Source organism: Parambassis ranga, chromosome 21 (assembly GCF_900634625.1).
Source record: "Parambassis ranga chromosome 21, fParRan2.1, whole genome shotgun sequence".
In the NCBI taxonomy this organism is placed as follows: domain Eukaryota; kingdom Metazoa; phylum Chordata; class Actinopteri; family Ambassidae; genus Parambassis; species Parambassis ranga.
In genome coordinates, this window is record NC_041041.1 from 6,842,022 (window position 1) to 6,861,308 (window position 19,287).

General features: G+C 40.5%; 5 protein-coding genes across 5 annotated transcripts; all 5 read left to right on the forward strand.

Annotated features, from left to right (window-relative positions):
- Positions 1-2,732: 2,732 nt before the first annotated feature.
- LOC114426135 (trace amine-associated receptor 13c-like) lies at positions 2,733-3,878 on the forward strand. Its single transcript, XM_028393324.1, has 2 exons — positions 2,733-2,902; positions 3,068-3,878. The coding sequence occupies exons 1-2, from the start codon at positions 2,733-2,735 to the stop codon at positions 3,876-3,878; spliced, it is 981 nt and encodes a 326-aa protein (XP_028249125.1).
- Positions 3,879-5,442: 1,564 nt separating this feature from the next.
- Positions 5,443-7,480, forward strand: LOC114426899 (trace amine-associated receptor 13c-like). Its single transcript, XM_028394582.1, has 3 exons — positions 5,443-5,447; positions 5,563-5,607; positions 6,670-7,480. The coding sequence occupies exons 1-3, from the start codon at positions 5,443-5,445 to the stop codon at positions 7,478-7,480; spliced, it is 861 nt and encodes a 286-aa protein (XP_028250383.1).
- A 1,420-nt stretch (positions 7,481-8,900) lies between these two features.
- LOC114426900 (trace amine-associated receptor 1-like) lies at positions 8,901-12,010 on the forward strand. Its single transcript, XM_028394583.1, has 3 exons — positions 8,901-8,965; positions 11,200-11,307; positions 11,509-12,010. Exons 1-3 carry the CDS (start codon positions 8,901-8,903, stop codon positions 12,008-12,010), a joined length of 675 nt encoding a protein of 224 aa, XP_028250384.1.
- A 1,155-nt stretch (positions 12,011-13,165) lies between these two features.
- LOC114426901 (trace amine-associated receptor 13c-like) lies at positions 13,166-14,328 on the forward strand. Its single transcript, XM_028394584.1, has 2 exons — positions 13,166-13,338; positions 13,518-14,328. The coding sequence occupies exons 1-2, from the start codon at positions 13,166-13,168 to the stop codon at positions 14,326-14,328; spliced, it is 984 nt and encodes a 327-aa protein (XP_028250385.1).
- A 2,637-nt stretch (positions 14,329-16,965) lies between these two features.
- On the forward strand, positions 16,966-18,135 carry LOC114426902 (trace amine-associated receptor 6-like). Its single transcript, XM_028394585.1, has 2 exons — positions 16,966-17,138; positions 17,325-18,135. The coding sequence occupies exons 1-2, from the start codon at positions 16,966-16,968 to the stop codon at positions 18,133-18,135; spliced, it is 984 nt and encodes a 327-aa protein (XP_028250386.1).
- Positions 18,136-19,287: the final 1,152 nt, after the last annotated feature.

Genomic DNA, 19,287 nt, shown 5'->3' on the forward strand with positions numbered 1-19,287 from the left:
AATAGAATCAAATACATTTAAATTAAACAGCCATTATTTATTTACATTATTATTATTCTTTTTCCAAAAATGAGCTCGCCGCCTGGGAGCCACAACAGAGGGATGAAAGAGCCTCATGCGGCCCCGGAGCCGCAGGTTGCCAACCCCTGATATAGTGTCACTGCAAGATAACTAATAATACACACATTTTACAGTCAGTATGTGTAGTTTTCTTTGATGTCAGACAAAAATATTACTTTGCTTCATCAACTATACTTTACAATCTTGTACTGGTTTTAACATCTCACACACACATGCAAAAACAATGAAAAGTACACTCGTAGTCCGTCAGCATGCGTTTCACTGAGATCTGCTTGGATTCTCTGCACTTCATCACATTATTGATCCGCGTCTAAAGATCATACTTGTGGGAATAAAGCAGCGCCCACGAGAAATGATCCAGGCCGTGTGGATGCGTAGAACCGCTTGGAGACCGAGAAGCGCACAGCGCGCCCTCACTGTCTGGCGTGTTCGGTCAGATCCTGCAGTAGAGGGCCTCAAAAAATCATAGACTGTTCTGTTCTGATTTACCATATGTGAAGATCAGATTTTTTTTTCTGCTGGACATTTTTTTAATTTGACAAAATGTTTATTTATGCACTGGTTCTATTTAAATAAGATGTACACATAAAAGTTATTTTATTTTATATTGTGCATTGTATGACTGTTTGAACTGCTGGTAGTCAGGAGGATATATATGTTCATAATTTGTAATTGCTTTATTCTTTTAAACATCAATATTAAGTTGTGCATTTGCAATGCTTTGATTTTAGTGAGGTTAGTACACAGTTATAGCAATAAATGCAATGGTACTAATAATTGGCATAATAGGTTTTGTTTCGGTTTTCGGCCTTGGATTTCTCATTTTCAGTTTTCGGTTGATTCATTCAGTTCATTTCGGTGCATCCCTACTGTATACAGATTGTTTTGGTGAGTAGCCATTCTTGTCTTCCTTGTACTTCTGCCTCTGTGGACGGCCTTACTGGTTTGGGACACTGCATGGTCTTGTTGTGTTTTTGCCTAATGTCTGTCAGTACCTCTGCTTGTGAGCTGATGTGGGCCTGTTACTGAACCTCTGCTTGGACTACGTCACTGCCCTACCATACTGTTGCCTGTTTGGACTGTTTTCCTGTGTACCGACCTCGCCTGTGTAATCATTACAAGCGTCTCTGTGAGCCTGCTTCCATGAACTGCAAATGGAGTCCTCCTCAGGCCCTCTTCACTAGCGAATGCTTCACAACACTGAGCCTTTGCTATCACAGATAGTTTCAAGGGTAGCAAAGAGGCTAAGTCATGTGACCATTAAAACTAGTTATATAATACAATTTAGAGGAGACAGCCTATTCATTTGTTTTAAAACTTGCATTAGCTGTCCAAAGCCAAACCAACATTTTTAGAGTGAGCTTCCAGGAGTTAAAACAAATGACCACAAACAATTGTTGCCAGTGGGAATAACTGGGTTATTGTACAACATGACTAAGGCGTCCTTTGTACAGAGAGGTTGGCAGGACAACAGAGAAAGAGAGGCAATAATAACATGTTTTAATAAGTGAATGGTTCTTTACAAATCAAACTTTGATTAGGACATCACTTTTTAAATGGAAGTATCTGTTTCTTTGCAAAGCATCTGGTTGGTGGACATAGCTGTTCTTGCACCGTATACATTTGGTTTAATTGCATGTTTCTTTTCTTATCTGTCCTTCGAGGAGTGCAGATGTTTTTCTGACTGCTCCCGCTCTACTCTCTGCCTGCTCGTTCTTTCTCTTGACTTGCCCTGTGATGTTTGTGGCTTTTTTCTTCTTGAACCCCCTGCTCTGCTATGCTATAATTTTTAGACATGGAGCTAATAAGGAAAACATCACCAGGAGAACCACTCTGCCCTGAAGGGACTTTCGCTGTGGGATATGTCCGTGATGCCTGTAACTCCTGTTGTCGGGTATGTCTTGAAATGGTCACAGGACCACGGCTGACAGATTTACATCAGATGATGGGCCAGATTGAACATTTCTGTCCACTCCAGGGATCAATGGAAATGGATGGACAGCATCGAAAGACAGTCCAAACACCTGATGATATCGGTGGAAGGAATATCGTTCAAGCTGGAGGAGATGTCGAACGTGCACCTGCAAGGGATGAAAAGCACTGAGGCCATACTGATGGATTGATCACTGATCTGGGCAAATTTTTTGTTTGTTTGTTTATATTATTGTTATTTTGGTTGCTCTCATACGCTCTGCCAGGCTTTGTGGTGCAGTGTTGTTTATTGTGTCTTATCAGTCACATGTGCAGTGAAGCAAATTGGTGTCTTAAAAAGACTCAAAGTTTGTAGAGTTCACATATCGTGCAGTGTTTATCCTTGTCCTGGCAGCTGTCTCTGGAAGTGGGGTGGGGTGGTGGATGCGGGTATATTGACTTTGTTTGGTATATTAATCAAAATAATTGTTCTCCACAAATATATTGATTTGATCTTTCCCACCTTCTTATCACTTTATGAGCTGGTCCATGGCCTGTGTAACAAACATAACCGTATGTTGAAGACACAGTGTTTACACTGAGGGAGGAGGGGCAACAGAAACACAGAGAGACATCAGAGCAGTGAGGAAGTGTGTCCACAATGAGATATAAAAGTGTGTGTATGACAGAGTTCTGGTCAGAGAGCTGCCACAGCTGCAGCTCTCTCCAGATCTCTGATAATGGAGGTCAGTGATAGATCAGATCTCTGTTTTCCAGAGCTCCTCAACACCTCCTGCAGGAAGCCGACACTTTCTCACTCTGATGTTGTGTTTCTGCATTTTCTGATGTTCATATCTGTGCCTACTGTAGCTCTCAACCTGCTTGTGATCATCTCAGTCTCTCACTTCAGGTACGTTTTGAAATGTTTTGAAATGCTTACCACAAGTGATGTTGAAGGGATTGTACAGATATTTAACCAAATGTGAAATCAATTATTATCTGTATCTGTTTAAATATGTAAATCTTTCATTTAATGTTTTAAACAAAAATTTTGAATTATGTTCTATGTTTTCAGGCGGCTCCACACACCCACCAACCTCCTCCTCCTCTCTCTGGCTGTCTCAGACTTCACTGTGGGCCTCATGGTCTTGCCGAGTGAAATCATTAAAACTACAGCCTGCTGGTTTCTAGGTGACATTATGTGTTCATTTTCCAAATATGTCAACACTGTCGCCGCTGGTTCTTCAGTTGGAAACATGGTCCTGATATCAGTTGATCGTTATGTGGCTATATGTGACCCTCTGCATTATCCAAGCAGACTCACTTTGACACGAGTTAAAATGTGCATTTCTCTGTGTTGGTTGTGTGTGGCTTTTTACTGTAGTATCTATGTAAAGGATGACTTATTACAAAAAGACACACATACTTCCTGCTATGGAGAGTGTGTGATTGTAATTGACTACATTACAGGAATTGTTGACTTTGTTTTAGTCTTTGTTGCTTCAATTACCATCATCATAGTTCTGTATATGAGAGTCTTTGTGGTGGCTGTGTCTCAGGCTCGTGCCATGCGCTCTCACATTACAGCCATCAGTCTGCAGCATTCAGGGACTCTGACATCAAGGAAGTCTGAGCTGAAAGCAGCCAGGACTCTGGGTGTTCTTGTACTTGTGTTTCTAACATGTTTCTGCCCATATTATTGTGTAGCTCTTTCAGGAGAGAACTCTAACACTACTATGGTGTTTCTGCTGTGTCTTGGGTTTTCAAACTCCTGTCTGAACCCTTTGATCTATGCACTGTTCTACCCCTGGTTTAGAAAATCTGTTAAACTCATTGTGACTCTGCAGATTCTGCAGCCGGGCTCCAGGGAGGCCAACGTACTGTAGAGGCTGTGCACTGAGGTCACTCTGCTGTATGGAGATTAATATGTTATTGTCATTCATTGTGTTATCTGTCACATCCAGGAAGTGAAAACATGTTGCCCTGAGGAAAAGTCACAAGCACCATGAACTGATTGTGCTGTTTCACACATGACACACATTAATCCTTTGTATTGCAGCAGGAATCATTTCCATATAAAAGAACTCAAGCTTCTCCATCTTGTCTGTGATTTATGTCCATTTGTGGACGTACTTTAGTAAAGTGCATGGCTTATTGTCTGGTTGTCACTCTCTTCCTGCTCTGCAGGCACCAGAGAGGTCCGTGCATGATGGCCGAAGTCACAGACCGCAGCTCTTCTTCAGGTAATGCTCGTCCATGTGAGAACGGGGCATGTGCTTACTTTCAAAATCTGGCTGACTCTCACTGAGTTTTCAAAATCTTCTACCCTACCTTTAAAGCTTTAGTTTCAGACAAACATAGAATGTCATGTAGTGAATAACTGATTTTTATTGCATCTTTAAGATAACAGATCAGATTCTGTTATCTTAAATATTCAGTATTTGTTAATATGAACATTTTCTCACAGTGACATTAATAATGTAATGATAAACATGGGACATATTAATAAAATAGCACTAACGAGATGAGCTCAGTCTAACTTGTTGCAACGAACCCACCATCCCACTTGGGAACCAGAAAATAGTGGGAGAAGAAACCAGTTCTCTCTCAAAAGTTCCCGCTTTCCACTTCCCTGATAGTCCCCTTCTCCAGGAGAGCAGAAATGTCAAAGTGTAGGACCTCTGCATGATGAAGGCTAGACACTACTGTGAAGGAGGCACAACATGTAACCGCGGGTCTTTGTTGAGGCGACCCACAGATCCACCCCGAGAGCCAACCATGCTGCCCTGAAATCCATCAAGGGAGGGGGCTGGCTGAGCAGTCGACAATAGTCAGGAAGCAGGGGGTTGCCTTTTGTAGGGTCCCCAACCTGCTTCCTTTTTGGTGGGCTGCCTACGCTGTCCCCTACACTGCTGGCGAAGGGCCTCTGGCTGAGACCTTGAGTCCCCTACATCCTAGCTTGGGGCCTGAGCAGGTGGAGGTGTGGATGCACCAACCCTCCTCCAGGAGGTGGGAGGGAGATGGGGAGGCACCTGAATCTGCAGGGGCAAGTACTCCCAGCACCTCGGCAGCCCTGCCAATGATGCCCGCAAACCGGCTGGCTAGCTCCCATCACATAGAACCACTGGTTCATATAAGAGTCTATGTTTACCATTTCATCCGCCATTCATTTTGTGTTCTGTTCATTGTATGTCTGTTATGTCATGTCAATTTAGCCTTACTTTAGTTTATTTACTTAATTTTATCTTAGTTTTATCTCATTTCATGTTAATTATTATTTTATGTTCTTTGTATGCACCAATCACTAAGGCAAATTCCTAGTAATGTGAACCCCCTTCACTTACATGGCAATAAACACGATTCTGATTCTGATTCTGATTCTGGTTGTTGCCCAGAAACCATCTTATAATCATCCTCCACCTCTGCTCCCACCTCCAGACTTGGAGTGAGATGGGGTACGGAACTGAGGCGAGAGCCTGTCAACAAAGAAGCCCTATGGTCTGATTGCCCTGGCTGCCCTGGACAGGTCTCGATATGATAGAGAACCTTTTCTCTGTAAAATGAGGACAGATTTGTTTCTATTAAAATAAAACAGGATCAAATTCATGTGTTCAGGTAAGATGGACTATGAGTGACGTTAACAAATGCAACAAAGACATCTTCAGTGAAACTCCCATTTTAAAAAACAAACTTTTCCTCATCAACTACAGTTTACATTTTTTGCCAGAGTTATACCAACATAGAATCGAAGCTTGTGATTGCAAAAGGGACACATGATTTAATAATCATCCTTTACATAAAAGAAACATTAAAAATGTTATTGGCCTTTTAGTAAAAAGCATTTGTTTGCTTTTATAAATGGGGCTTATTATGTTATGTTTTTCTCAATACAAGTCATCAAGTCCTTTTTTTAGTGCTTCCTGCCCCATCGTACAATGACAATAATATTAAATCTACCTTAGGTGTATACAAATTGTGATTTAGATTAAAACAGACACTTGGCAACATTAAACACATTTTAAAATATCACAGTATTAAGTGTGGCCACAACTAGCACATCTTAAGTACAGTACACTCACACAACCACAGTGAGGTGCTCAGTTCCAGATAGAGAGCATCAGAGGGCCTTTAATGTTCAACATAACAGTATGATGAAGACATAATGAGGGAGGAGGGACAACAGATACATAGAGACGTCAGAGTAGTGAGGAAGTGTGTCCACAAAGAGATATAAAAAGTGTGTGTATGACAGAGTTCTGGTCAGAGAGCTGCCACAGCTGCAGCTCTCTCCAGATCTCTGATGATGGAGGTCAGTGATGGATCAGATCTCTGTTTTCCAGAGTTCATCAACACCTCCTGCAGGAAGCCGACACTTTCTCACACTGATATTGTGTTTCTACATTTTCTGATGTTCATATCAGTGCCCACTGTAGCTCTCAACCTGCTTGTGATCATCTCAGTCTCTTACTTTAAGTACGTTTTGAAATGTGCAGCTTACCACAAATGATGTTGAAGGGATTGTACAGATATTTAACCAAATGTGAAGCCAACCATGTTTTCATTTTAGGTGTTTTATTCTTATATAGCATGTTTGTTATTATCAGTATCTGTTTAAATATGTAAATGTTTAATTTGATGTTTTAAACAAACATTTTTAATTATGTTCTATGTCTCCAGGCGGCTCCACACACCCACCAACCTCCTCCTCCTCTCTCTGGCTGTCTCAGACTTCACTGTGGGCCTCATTGTGTTGCCGAGTGAAATCATGAAAACTACAGCCTGCTGGTTTTTAGGTAAATTCATGTGTTCACTTTCCACATATATCAACTCTGTCACTGTCAGTTCTTCAGTTGGAAACATGGTCATGATATCAGTTGATCGTTATGTGGCTATATGTGACCCTCTGCATTATCCAAGCAGACTCACTTTGACACGAGTTAAAATGTGCATTTTTCTGTGTTGGTTGTGTGTTGCTTTCTACTGTAGTATCTATGTAAAGGATGACTTATTACAAAAAGACACACATACTTCCTGCTATGGAGAGTGTGTGTTTTTCATGGACTACATTACAGGAATTGTCGACTTTGCTTTAGTCTTTGTTGCTCCAGTTACCACCATCATAGTTCTGTATATGAGAGTCTTTGTGGTGGCTGTGTCTCAGGCTCGTGCCATGCGCTCTCACATTACAGCTGTTAGTCTGCAGCATTCAGGGACTCTGACATCAAGGAAGTCTGAGCTGAAAGCAGCCAGGACTCTGGGTGTTCTTGTAGTTGTGTTTCTAACATGTTTCTGCCCATTTTATTGTGTATATCTTTCAGGAGAGGACTCTCCCACTACTGTGGTATTTCTGTTGTGTCTTGTCTTTTCAAACTCCTGTCTGAACCCTGTGATCTATGCACTGTTCTACCCCTGGTTTAGAAAATCTATCAAACTCATTGTGACTCTGCAGATTCTGCAGCCGGGCTCCAGGGAGGCCAACATACTGTAGAGAAGCTGTGCACTGAGGTCACTCTGCTGTATGGAGATCAATATGTTATTGTCATTCAGTGTGTTATCTGTCACATCCAGGAAGAAAAAACATGTTTCCCTGAGGAAAAGTCACAAGCACCATAAACTGATTGTGCTGTTTAACACATGACACACATTAACCCTTTGTATTGTAGTAGAAATCATTTCAATATAAAAGAACTGTAGCTTCTCCATGTTGCCTGTGATTTATATGCATTTGTGAGTGTACTTTAGTAAGGAGGAGCATCACATGTTCACCATTTAAAGCTTCAGTTTTAGACAAACATAGAATGTGATGTAGCGAATAACTAATTTTTATTGCATCTTTAAGATGACAGATAAGATTCTGTTGTATTCAGTATATGTGTTAATATGAACATTTTTCCACAGTGACATTCACACACAAGAGAAACACTAAAAATTTTATTGGGCCTTTTAACAAAAGCATGTGTTTGCTTTTCTAAAGGGGGCTGTATGAATGAAAGTGAACCTGGAAGCATAAATCCATGTCACTATTACTATTATTATTAGTAATGCAAACTGTACTGTATGCACAACCACACACACACAAAAAACAGCTTTCTCTCATTTTACTGTCGAAAACTGACAGTCAGGTGAACAAAACTAGATTCTTTGTTGATCCGTTAACAGGAATGTTTAGATGAAGGAGAACATGCTGCACATTGAGTTACATCTGCTCTAATAAAAGAAAAATACAGACAGTAAAACAGATGATGCAAATGTTTTTCTCTATAAAAGTCATCAAGTCCTTATTTGTCTCTTTAGTGCATCCTGTCCCATCGTACATTGACAATAACATAGAAACTACATGAGGTGTATACATACAAATCGTGATTTACATTAAAATAGACCATTAGCAACATTAAACACATTTTTATTCAGCAATCTTTGCCTTTTTGGAAGGAAATTAAACCTTGTCTGTAGCTATCATAGTATCAACGGTGGCCACAAGTAGCACATCTTAGGTGTACTACATGCACACAACCACAGTGAGGAGCTCAGTGGAGGTCATTTTAATCGGCTTCAGATTTGATTTTCTGCTGTTGTCAATATATTTAACTTGTGAGACATGAAGTTTGTATGAATGGGTGTATGACAGGGTACTGGAGATTTTTTTGTGGAACACTGTAACACAGGCAGTGATGTTACTCAATCAAAAAATACCTCAACAACAGTGGGGCTGAATTTAGTTCAGTAAGAGCAGAGGGAAAGTAACAAGGATAGAGAGCATCAGAGGGCCTTTAATGTTCAATATAAGAGTATAATGAAGACATAATGTGTATACTGAGGGAGGAGGGACAACAGAGACACACCTCCTCAACACCTCCTGCAGGAAGCCGACACTTTCTCAGAGTAATATTGTGTTTCTGCCCTTTTTGATGTTCATATCAGTGCCCACTGTGGCTCTCAACCTGCTTGTGATCATCTCAGTCTCTCACTTCAGGTACATAGTGAAGCTTAGCACAAATGATGTTGAAGGGATTATACAGACATTTAACCAAATGTGAAGCCAACAGTTTCTTCATTTTAAGTGTTTTATTGTCAATAAGCTTAACTTTTTGTTATTTGACCCACAATTGTATTTTTATATTTTAGTTAAACATTTAAAATGTACATTTTGACTTTAAATCCTTTAAAACAAACATTTTTAATTATGTTCTATGTCTCCAGGCGGCTCCACACACCCACCAACCTCCTCCTCCTCTCTCTGGCTGTCTCAGACTTCAGTGTGGGCCTCATGGTCTTACCGAGTGAAATCATGAGAGCTACAGCCTGCTGGTTTCTGGGTAAATTCATGTGTTCATTTTACATATATATCAACTCTGTCACTATTTGTTCTTCAGTTGGAAACATGGTCCTAATATCAGCTGATCGTTATATGGCTATATGTGACCCCAAGATACACAAACTCCTCCACTTGTGGAATGAGCTCTCCTCCCACCCAGAGAGAACAAGCCACCTTTATCCAATTGAGAACCATGGCCTCCGACGTCTGGTCCCAGTCTGGAACCAGATGGACCTCCAGCTCTGGATTCTTGTCCTGACCCTGGTTGGTCCCCAGCTTTGGGTTCCAGCCTAAAGCATGTGGGACATTTCAGCCCGCTGCAGGGATAGATTGAAATGGATGGACATCGGAAGACATTTTGAACACCTGATGATATCTGTGGAAGGAATATGTGTCAAGCTGGAGGAGTTGTCGAAGGTTCTCCATGCACCTGCAAGGGATGAAGACCACTGAGGCCAGACCGACTGACTGATCAATGATCGGGGCAAATTAATCATCGATCGAATTTTGGCTGTTTTTCGTCTGCCCCCCTCTCCCGGCCTTTAAGAATAGCTCAGCAGCTGTGTTCCTATCTAACCATGCAACTCATATCTCCCTTCAAGGACAATTGATAAACTGCCTTGTAAACAGCTTGGCGGTCTCGGTCATATAATCGCAAACACTCTTCATGAACTGACGCACATACATTCCCCTTCCCCTCACATTTCACCCTCACCCTCTGTGTCCATGAAAAAATTCCATCATGTTACCACGTGTACTGTGTTCAAGTGTCATGTCATTATGTTTGTGTTGATTTGTATGTAACTTTCAGGAGAGCGAGGACAGGCGTGCTCCAACTTGCTAAATCTCACTGTGTGCTTGTATATCTGTACTTGTATCACATGTGACAATAAATGCTATTCATTATCATTGTCTAGTCCACTCCGGGAAGTGAGCCGGTGTCCGGCACAAAAGATCTGGAGGGTGCCTTTGGAGGGGACTAGTTTTGTTGTTTTCTTTCGTATTTGTTTGTTTATATTATTGTTGTTTCGGTCGCTCTCATACGCTCTGCCAGGCTTTGCGGTGCAGTGTCGTTTATTGCAGTGTCTCATTAGTCATGTGCAGTGAAGCCAATTGGTGTCATAAAAAGACTCAAAGTTTGTAATGTTCACATGTTATGAAGTCTTTATCTTTGTCCTGGCAGCTGTCTCTGGAACTGGGGTGGGGTGGGGTGGTGGAGGTGGGTATATTAATTTTGTTTGGTATATTAACCAAAATAATTGTTCTCCACAAATAAATTGATTTGATCTTTCCCACCTTCTTTTCACTTTATGAGCTGGTCCATGGCCTGTGTAACAAACATAACAGTATGTGAAATACACAGTGTGTACACTGAGGGAGGAGGGGCAACAGAAACACAGAGAGACGTCAGAGTAGTGAGGAAGTGTGTCCACAAAGAGAGATAAAAGTGTGTGTATGACAGAGTTCTGGTCAGAGAACTGTCACAGCTACAGCTCTCTCCAGATCTCTGATGATGGAGGTCAGTGATGGATCAGATCTCTGTTTTCCGGAGCTCTTCAACACCTCCTGCAAGAAGCCGACACTTTCTCACACTGATGCAGTGTTTCTTCATTTTCTGATGTTCTTATCTGTGCCCACTGTAGCTCTCAACCTGCTTGTGATCATCTCAGTCTCTTACTTCAGGTATGTATTGAAGCTTAGCACAAGTGATGTTGAAGGGATTATGCCGACATTTAACCAAATGTAAAGTCTACAATTTCTTCGTTTTATGTGTTTTATTCTTAAAATGTATGTTTTTTTTAAACACAAAAAACACACAAAAATTGCATTTTTGTATGTTTAATTTAAACAAGTTTTATTTGAGTTCTAAACATTTTGTTCTATGTTTTCAGGCGGCTCCACACACCCACCAACCTCCTCCTCCTCTCTCTGGCTGTCTCAGACTTCACTGTGGGCCTTGTAGTCTTGCCGAGTGAAATCATGAGAGCTACAGCCTGCTGGTTTCTGGGTAACTTTATGTGTTCATTTTCCATATATGTCAACATTGTCACTGTTGGTTCTTCAGTTGGAAACATGGTCATGATATCAGTTGATCGTTATGTGGCTATATGTGACCCTATGCATTATCCAAGCAGACTCACTTTGACACGAGTTAAGACCTGCATTTTTCTGTGTTGGTTGTGTGTGGCTTTTTACTGTAGTATCTATGTAAAGGACGACTTATTACAAAAAGACACACATACTTCCTGCTATGGAGAGTGTGTGTTTTTCATGGACTACATTACAGGAGTTGTTGACTTTGTTTTAGTCTTTGTTGCTCCAGTTACCACCATCATAGTTCTGTATATGAGAGTCTTTGTGGTGGCTGTGTCTCAGGCTCGTGCCATGCGCTCTCACATTACAGCTGTCAGTCTGCAGCATTCAGGGACTCTGACATCAAGGAAGTCTGAGCTGAAAGCAGCCAGGACTCTGGGTATTCTTGTAGTTGTGTTTCTAACATGTTTCTGCCCATTTTATTGTGTATATCTTTCAGGAGAGAACTCTCCCACTACTGTGGTGTTTCTGCTGTGTCTTATCTTTTTAAACTCCTGTATGAACCCTGTGATATATGCACTGTTCTACCCCTGGTTTAGAAAATCTGTTAAACACATTGTGACTCTGCAGATTCTGCAGCCGGGCTCCAGGGAGGCCAACATACTGTAGAGAGGCTGTGCACTGAGGTCATTCTGCTGTATGGAGATCCATATGTTATTGTCTTTCATTGAGTTTATCTGTCACATCCAGGAAGTGAAAACATGTTTCCCTGAGAAAAAGTCATAAGCACCATGAACCGATTGTGCTGTTTCACACCTGACACACATGTTCAAAACTCAAAGCTTTCACATGATTATAGAATGTGATATGCAGCATAGATACTTTCTACTGTATGTTTAAGAAAGCAGATCAGATTCTGTTATATCCAGTATGTCTTTATATGAACATTTTCCCATGGTGGAATTTAAAATGTAAGGATAAACATGAGACCAGTTCATAAAATACCAACATTAAATGAATGTGCTCACAGTATAATTTGCTTTCTGTTCATCATGAAGCTTTGGAATTTTATCCAATCTTTAAGTGTCAGTCACATATTTTATTAGGAAAGGTGAGACAGGCTTGTTAACTGTCACTGGGCAGTACCCTGGGGTCGTGGCAAAGGAATGCATCACAGAGTCAGACCAACATGTCAGACTCAAAAGTGATTTTGTAATTTCTGTGAACAAATGAAACAGACAGACTTATACATATTACAGTCAGTGGGGTATTCCTGTTGTTTTTTTTTTAGAGGATTCAAAGAAACTTTTACTTTTCTTCATCATCTTTAGTTTCAATTACGTCTGTGGATGCTCTCAATCATCCAGCTCATGTTATGTCCAAGAGTTTAAATTAGGACAAATGAAGAAGTTTTGTTCTGAGAAGCTTCCAGCTCTGTACAACTGAAACAATGGACTCTAGTTTAAACACTTGGATATACTTAACTTTCCTGATACTCTCAGATTTAAAGATCATGATTTTTAGACTGACACATGTGTGATCTAATAATCATCCTCTGAAGGGGAGAATGTTTAGCTTACAGTTATCAAAACAGGTGTTTTCTACAGAGGGTTGTATGAGTGGGAGTGAACCTGGAAGCATGAACCTAACTGTACAACATCAAACACACACACAGACACACACACAATGTGTACAGAGAGTGAGGAGGGGCAACAGAGACGTCAGAGCAGTGAGGAAGTGTGTCCACAAAGAGAGATAAAAGTGTGTGTATGACAGAGTTCTGGTCAGAGAGCTGCCACAGCTGCAGCTCTCTCCAGATCTCTGATGAAGGAGGTCAGTGATGGATCAGATCTCTGTTTTCCAGAGCTCCTCAACACCTCCTGCAGGAAGCCGACACTTTCTCAGAGTTATGTTGTGTTTATCTGCTTTCTGATGTGTGTATCTGTGCTCATTGTATCTCTCAACCTGCTGGTCATCATCTCAGTCTCTCACTTCAGGTAAATTTTTGAAATGTGCAGCTTACCACCATAAATAATGTTGACATGAATATATTTGAATATTTAACAATCTGTGAATGTTACAATTGCTCCATATTAATGAATTTTCTGTCAGGTTCTGCTGTTGTTTGTTCCCTTTCCTGAGTGCTTGTATTTTTATTCATGTTTTTTGCTTCCAGACAGCTTCAAACACCCACCAACCTCCTCCTCCTCTCTCTGGCTCTCTCAGATTTCAATGTGGGCCTTTTGTGCCTACCTGGTGTGATCATCTCAAAGACAGCATGTTGGTTTCTTGGTGATTTAATGTGTTCACTGCACCTATATGTATCTGTCCTTACGTTTTGTGCTTCAGTTGGTAACATGGTGATGATATCAGCTGACCGTTATGTGGCTATTTGTGACCCTCTGCATTATCCAACCAGAATCACAATCTCAAGACTCAGACTGTGTATTTGTCTTTGTTGGCTCTGTTCAAGTTTGTATGGTAGTTACTTTGTGAAGATGGACTTGTTACAAAAAAATAACTATCCTTCCTGCTATGGAGAGTGTTTAATTATCATTGATTACATTACAGGAGTTTTTGATGTTGTTTTAAACTTTATCACTCCAGTTAGCATCATCATAGTTCTGTATATGAGAATCTTTGTGGTGGCTGTGTCTCAGGCTCGTGCCATGCGCTCTCACATTACAGCTGTCAGTCTGCAGCATTCAGTGACTCTGACATCGAGGAAGTCTGAGCTGAAAGCAGCCAGGACTCTGGGTGTTCTTGTCATTGTATTTCTGTTGTGTTTCTGTCCATCTTATTTTGTAACTCTTTCAGGAAAGAACTCTCCCACTGCTGTGATGTTTTTTATTTGTCTTCTCTTTTTAAACTCCTGTCTGAACCCTTTGATCTATGCACTGTTCTACCCCTGGTTTCGAAAATCTGTTAAACACATTGTGACTCTGCAGATTCTGCAGCCGGGCTCCAGAGAGGCCAACATACTGTAGAGAGGCTGTGCACTGAGGTCATTCTGCTGTATGGAGATCAATACGTTATTGTTAATCAGTGTGTTATCTGTCACATCCAGGAAGTGAAAACATGTTTCCCTGAGAAAAAGTCACAAGCACATTGAACTGATTGTTCTGTTTCACACATGACACACATTAACCCTACGGTAACAGGAAATGTTTCAGTGCAAAAAAGAACTGAAGCTAAAAATTCAATAGAAAATATTTTCAGTCCTTATTCATGTTATCATATAAACATAGTAAGTATTAAAATATAATAAAGTTCACATATTTATAAATTAGTGTCTTCATTATTATTATTATTATTATTTTAAAAGTGCTCTATAATTATAATAATAATAATAGAGCAATTTTTGGGTGTTATTGTTTGCTATGGCTGCAATTATACAATAAAGACATACATTAAATAAAACAAATAAAATCGGCCCTCAGACAGACAACTGAAGCACACTATTTCACAACAGAGAAGGCACAACAGAAGTTACACACAGACATACAGCATCTTCTATTAGATAAGATGTAAACCTATCTAAGGGGGAGTGAGTAGTTATGGTTGTGGTAGTGGAGGTGTTGATGGAGGGGGGGACTGTCTAGTGGACTGCCTAGCGGATAATGTTTTTGTTCTCCTACAGCACAGGCCAAGGCATAAGCTTGATAATGGCATTCCCAAAATAAACAGAGTATATCTCAGCAACCCACAAGGTGTATTTGAATACTTTTGCAGTCATAATAAAGGGAACACCTAGGAGATTTGCTCAGATGTGTAAGTATTAGTTTGTATGCCTCTGGCTCTTTGTAAATTAAGATGGCACACAGCAAAAATGAACATATTCCTCTTGAAATGATGCAGTTGTAGCACCAAAGTTATATTAAGCTGTAGCTAAGCTTGTGGACATTGTATGCATCCTTTCTGTATTATCTGGCCCATTTTAACTCCTGTATGAACCCTTGTACTGTTCTACTGCTGGTTTAGAAAATATATAAATAATATATTATAAGAGCCAATGACAAATGCTTAGCTGCATTATAGGAAAACAACATCTACTGTCACTTCCTAACAAAAAGAAAATCTCCCACTGTAGACATAACGACATGATTTGTGATACTAGGCCAGACAGACACTGCTATCTTATCTGCAGCAATGTTCCATTCATTTGCTGATGCCAATGTTGATCTTGATTATATCCCTGGATATGGATGACTTCCACAAAAGTCCATGATGGGTGAAGGTAGCACAATCGCACCATATTTTTAACAAGTATGCAACGATGATTCACTTTAAAACAAACAGCATTTTTCCACTAAAGTTTTTCATTGCCTATTTTCACTTTGTCTCAGGCTTTTAGATCACTTTTGATCTAAAAGGCATGGGTACATTTCCAGGAAAGATAATAATTATTGTGTTTTGCTTAAAAAAACAAACAACATCCTGGTTTGACCACCAACACTAGAAAGTCTGATGTTGCAGCTTCCTCTCTAATTGGATGATACACTGGCTAACTAGTACATCTAGTGGTTGTAAGTGGTATTACTAAAAGATACAGCCTAGTGCCAGCTGCCACACTTCAACACAACACAAAGATGCCTCAGGTTTACTGGCCCAGCTGTTGTTTCTTCGTGAGCCTTTAAAAACTGCATATGCTAATTTACTGCAGTGCATCACTGTGTGGCCATATAGATATACTGCAGTATTCAAATTCATATTTCCACAAAATCCATTACCTGCCTTACACTTGAATCCCACTCCAATATCACTGAATTCCCCTGGTCCAGATTGGACGTCACCAACAGACAACAGTTTATCAGCATCAGTAACTGCACTTCCTGGGTTGTTCCTTTGTCCCAGGGCATAACTCAGGATTAGGTTCTTGGTCTTAATCTTAAGTTTTACTGATGGTATTCAAATTTCCACAAAATCCATCACCTGCTCCTCTTTGTGTCAGGAACTCACATCATGGCGGCTGGTCTCTTCCAGGGCATCCACGGTGTCCCTGCGGATTCCCGCTGTTGGGGGTTAGCCATGCCCCTTACTCCTATGACTCCCTGAGAACTTTGGACTATTTGTATGGCGTCCGCACAGCACATCTTTGCCAAATCATCTTGGAATTGCTTCCTAGCATTCCAGCGATTATCTCAGACTACTTACCTTACTAAACTTTGTTTGCTCGGACTGCTTTTGCCTTTGTCCCACAGACTTACCTCTTGGCTTCGAACTCGGACTGGACTACGTCACTGCCTTTGTCACACTGATTGTTTGCTTGGAGGACTGATTTCCTGTGTGCCGACCTGTGTTTGAACTGAGTTACTCTCTGCCTGACTGACTGAAAGTCCTGACCTGAATCCAATTGAGATGCGTGGCATGCTTGAAAATGATGTTCAGTAAAAGTGTGTGAAGTAAAAAGGAAAAAAGAAGAGGGTGAAAATTACTAGAAGTTAAAACAGTTAAAACAGAGAAGAAGTAGACTACAAAGGAGATGTAATGTGTACAGAGAGGGAGGAGGAACAACAGAGACGTCAGAGCAGTGAGAGTGTGTCAATGAAGATATAAAAGTGTGTGTGTGACAGAGTTCTGGTCAGAGAGCTGCCACAGCTGCAGCTCTCTCCAGATCTTGGATGATGGTGGTCACAGAAGGATCAGATCTCTGTTTTCCAGAGCTCCTCAACACCTCCTGCAGGAAGCCGACACTTTCTCAGAGTGATGTTGTGTTTCTGCACTTTCTGATGTCAACCATGTCTGTGCTCACTGTAACTCTCAACCTGTTTGTCATCATCTCAGTCTCTCACTTCAGGTAAATGTTTTGAAATGTGCAGCTTACCACCATAAAGGATGTTGAAGGGATTATACAAATATTTAACCAAATGTGAACCTACAACTATTCTGTAACTATTCTATAAGTGCTTCATTCTCAAATTGTATGTTTATTCTTCTTCCATGATTGTATTCTTACATTTTTAACTATCTTCTATGTTTTCAGGCGGCTCCACACACCCACCAACCTCCTCCTCCTCTCTCTGGCTGTCTCAGACTTCACTGTGGGCCTTGTGGTCTTGCCGAGTGAAATCAAGAAAACTACAGCCTGCTGGTTTCTGGGTAAATTCATGTGTTCACTTTCCATATATATCAACTCTGTCACTGTTTGTGCTTCAGTTGGAAACATGGTCATGATATCAGTTGATCGTTATGTGGCTATATGTGACCCTATGCATTATCCAAGCAGACTCACTTTGACACGAGTTAAAATGTGCATTTCTCTGTGCTGGCTCTATGTGGCCCTCTGCTGCTGTGTCTATGTAAGGGATGACTTATTACAAAAAGACACACATACTTCCTGCTATGGAGAGTGTGTATTTGTTGTTGACTACATTACTGGAATAGTTGATGTTGTTTTAAACTTCATTGCTCCAGTTAGCACCATCATCGTTCTGTATATGAGAGTCTTTCTGGTGGCTGTGTCTCAGGCTCGTGCCATGCGCTCTCACATTACAGCTGTCAGTCTGCAGCATTCAGGGACTCTGACATTGAGGAAGTCTGAGCTGAAAGCAGCCAGGACTCTGGGTGTTCTTGTAGTTGTGTATCTAACGTGTTGTATCCCATATTACTCTGTTGCTTTTACAGGGAATGTGTCATCTACTACTTTGGCGATTTTAGTCTCTTGTGCCTATCTAAACTCCTGTCTGAACCCTGTGATCTATGCACTGTTCTACCCCTGGTTTAGAAAAGCTGTTAAACACATTGTGACTCTGCAGATTCTGCGGCCTGGTTCCAGGGAGGCCAACATACTGTAGAGAGGCTGTGCACTGAGGTCATTTTGCTCTTTAGATATTAATATTATAATTAATGTTGTTTATTGTTTTTATGTTAACTGTCACACCCACAAAGTAATATTATGCTTTTCTCTATTTACAACAAAATTGTTGAATCTTTATTAAGATTCACATTTTGATAGAAAATATATTCAGTCCTTATATATGTTATCATATAAACATAGTAACTTTTAAAATATAATAAAATATCACATATTTAAAGAATAGTGTCTTTTTATTATACTTCACAACAGAGAAAGCACAAAAGAAGTTACACACAGACATACATGAGATGCAAACGTAAATCTAAAACTGTACCAGGACTGAGCACAGAGAGGCTGTGCACTAAGATCATTCTTCTCTATAAAGATCAATATGTTATTGTCATTCATTGACATTCATTGTAATCTGTCACATCCAGGACGTGAAAGCATGTTTCCCTGAGGAAAAATTCACAAGCACCATGTACTGATTGTGCTGTTTCACACACGACACACATTAACCCTTTGTATTGCAGCATGAAAAAAGAACTGAAGTTTCTCAATCAGCTCTATGCTTTATGTTTGTGTGCATTCTTTAGACAAGAGGAGCATCACATGTCACTGATTTTCAAGACTAACTCATTTTAGGAAGGAATATATGAGTTGGGCTTACTGGGAAACCACAAGTGGAAGGATGGAAGTGAGAGGTCAATCTGTCTGACTCAATACTTCAAGGCCTGATCACAGAGTAGGATGAGGGCAGATTATTTGCTACCTCAGTCCTGTGCTAGCATGAAACCTTTTTTTTTGTAAGACAGCAGGCTAAGTATTGGCAAGGAATAGTAACAACCCTTTTATAGCATTTTTTTATTTTCTGGTCCTGAGTGTTAAGGATCAAAATGATCACACTTGTAAAGTGACCAAGAAACAGTGATAACTTATGGCACTATAGCTTCTTATTCTGACATGACATGAAGTCCATCTTAAACAGTAATTAATTTATGAAATCTGGTGTCTAAGTAGTACACCCAAATATGTGCAACCACATTTAGTATTAAAGTAATACATATTAGGTTAAAGGGGAGCAAACCAGAGGGAGGACAATGAGTGGCTTTGCCGTGGGAGCAGGCTGTACAGTTGCAGATGAACTCTC

Excerpts from the sequence above, each read along its gene's own strand:
- LOC114426135 (XM_028393324.1), top strand. The coding sequence starts at position 2,733 with ATGGAGGTCAGTGATAGATCAGATCTCTGTTTTCCAGAGCTCCTCAAC. Across the intron at positions 2,903-3,067 it reads ATCTCAGTCTCTCACTTCAG|GCGGCTCCACACACCCACCA; the intron begins GTACGTTTTGAA and ends CTATGTTTTCAG.
- LOC114426900 (XM_028394583.1), top strand. The coding sequence starts at position 8,901 with ATGTTCATATCAGTGCCCACTGTGGCTCTCAACCTGCTTGTGATCATC. Across the intron at positions 8,966-11,199 it reads ATCTCAGTCTCTCACTTCAG|GCGGCTCCACACACCCACCA; the intron begins GTACATAGTGAA and ends CTATGTTTTCAG. Across the intron at positions 11,308-11,508 it reads ATGAGAGCTACAGCCTGCTG|TATCTATGTAAAGGACGACT; the intron begins GTTTCTGGGTAA and ends TTTTTACTGTAG.
- LOC114426902 (XM_028394585.1), top strand. The coding sequence starts at position 16,966 with ATGGTGGTCACAGAAGGATCAGATCTCTGTTTTCCAGAGCTCCTCAAC. Across the intron at positions 17,139-17,324 it reads ATCTCAGTCTCTCACTTCAG|GCGGCTCCACACACCCACCA; the intron begins GTAAATGTTTTG and ends CTATGTTTTCAG.
- LOC114426899 (XM_028394582.1), top strand. Across the intron at positions 5,608-6,669 it reads GATCAAATTCATGTGTTCAG|GCGGCTCCACACACCCACCA; the intron begins GTAAGATGGACT and ends CTATGTCTCCAG.
- LOC114426901 (XM_028394584.1), top strand. The coding sequence starts at position 13,166 with ATGAAGGAGGTCAGTGATGGATCAGATCTCTGTTTTCCAGAGCTCCTC. Across the intron at positions 13,339-13,517 it reads ATCTCAGTCTCTCACTTCAG|ACAGCTTCAAACACCCACCA; the intron begins GTAAATTTTTGA and ends TTTTGCTTCCAG.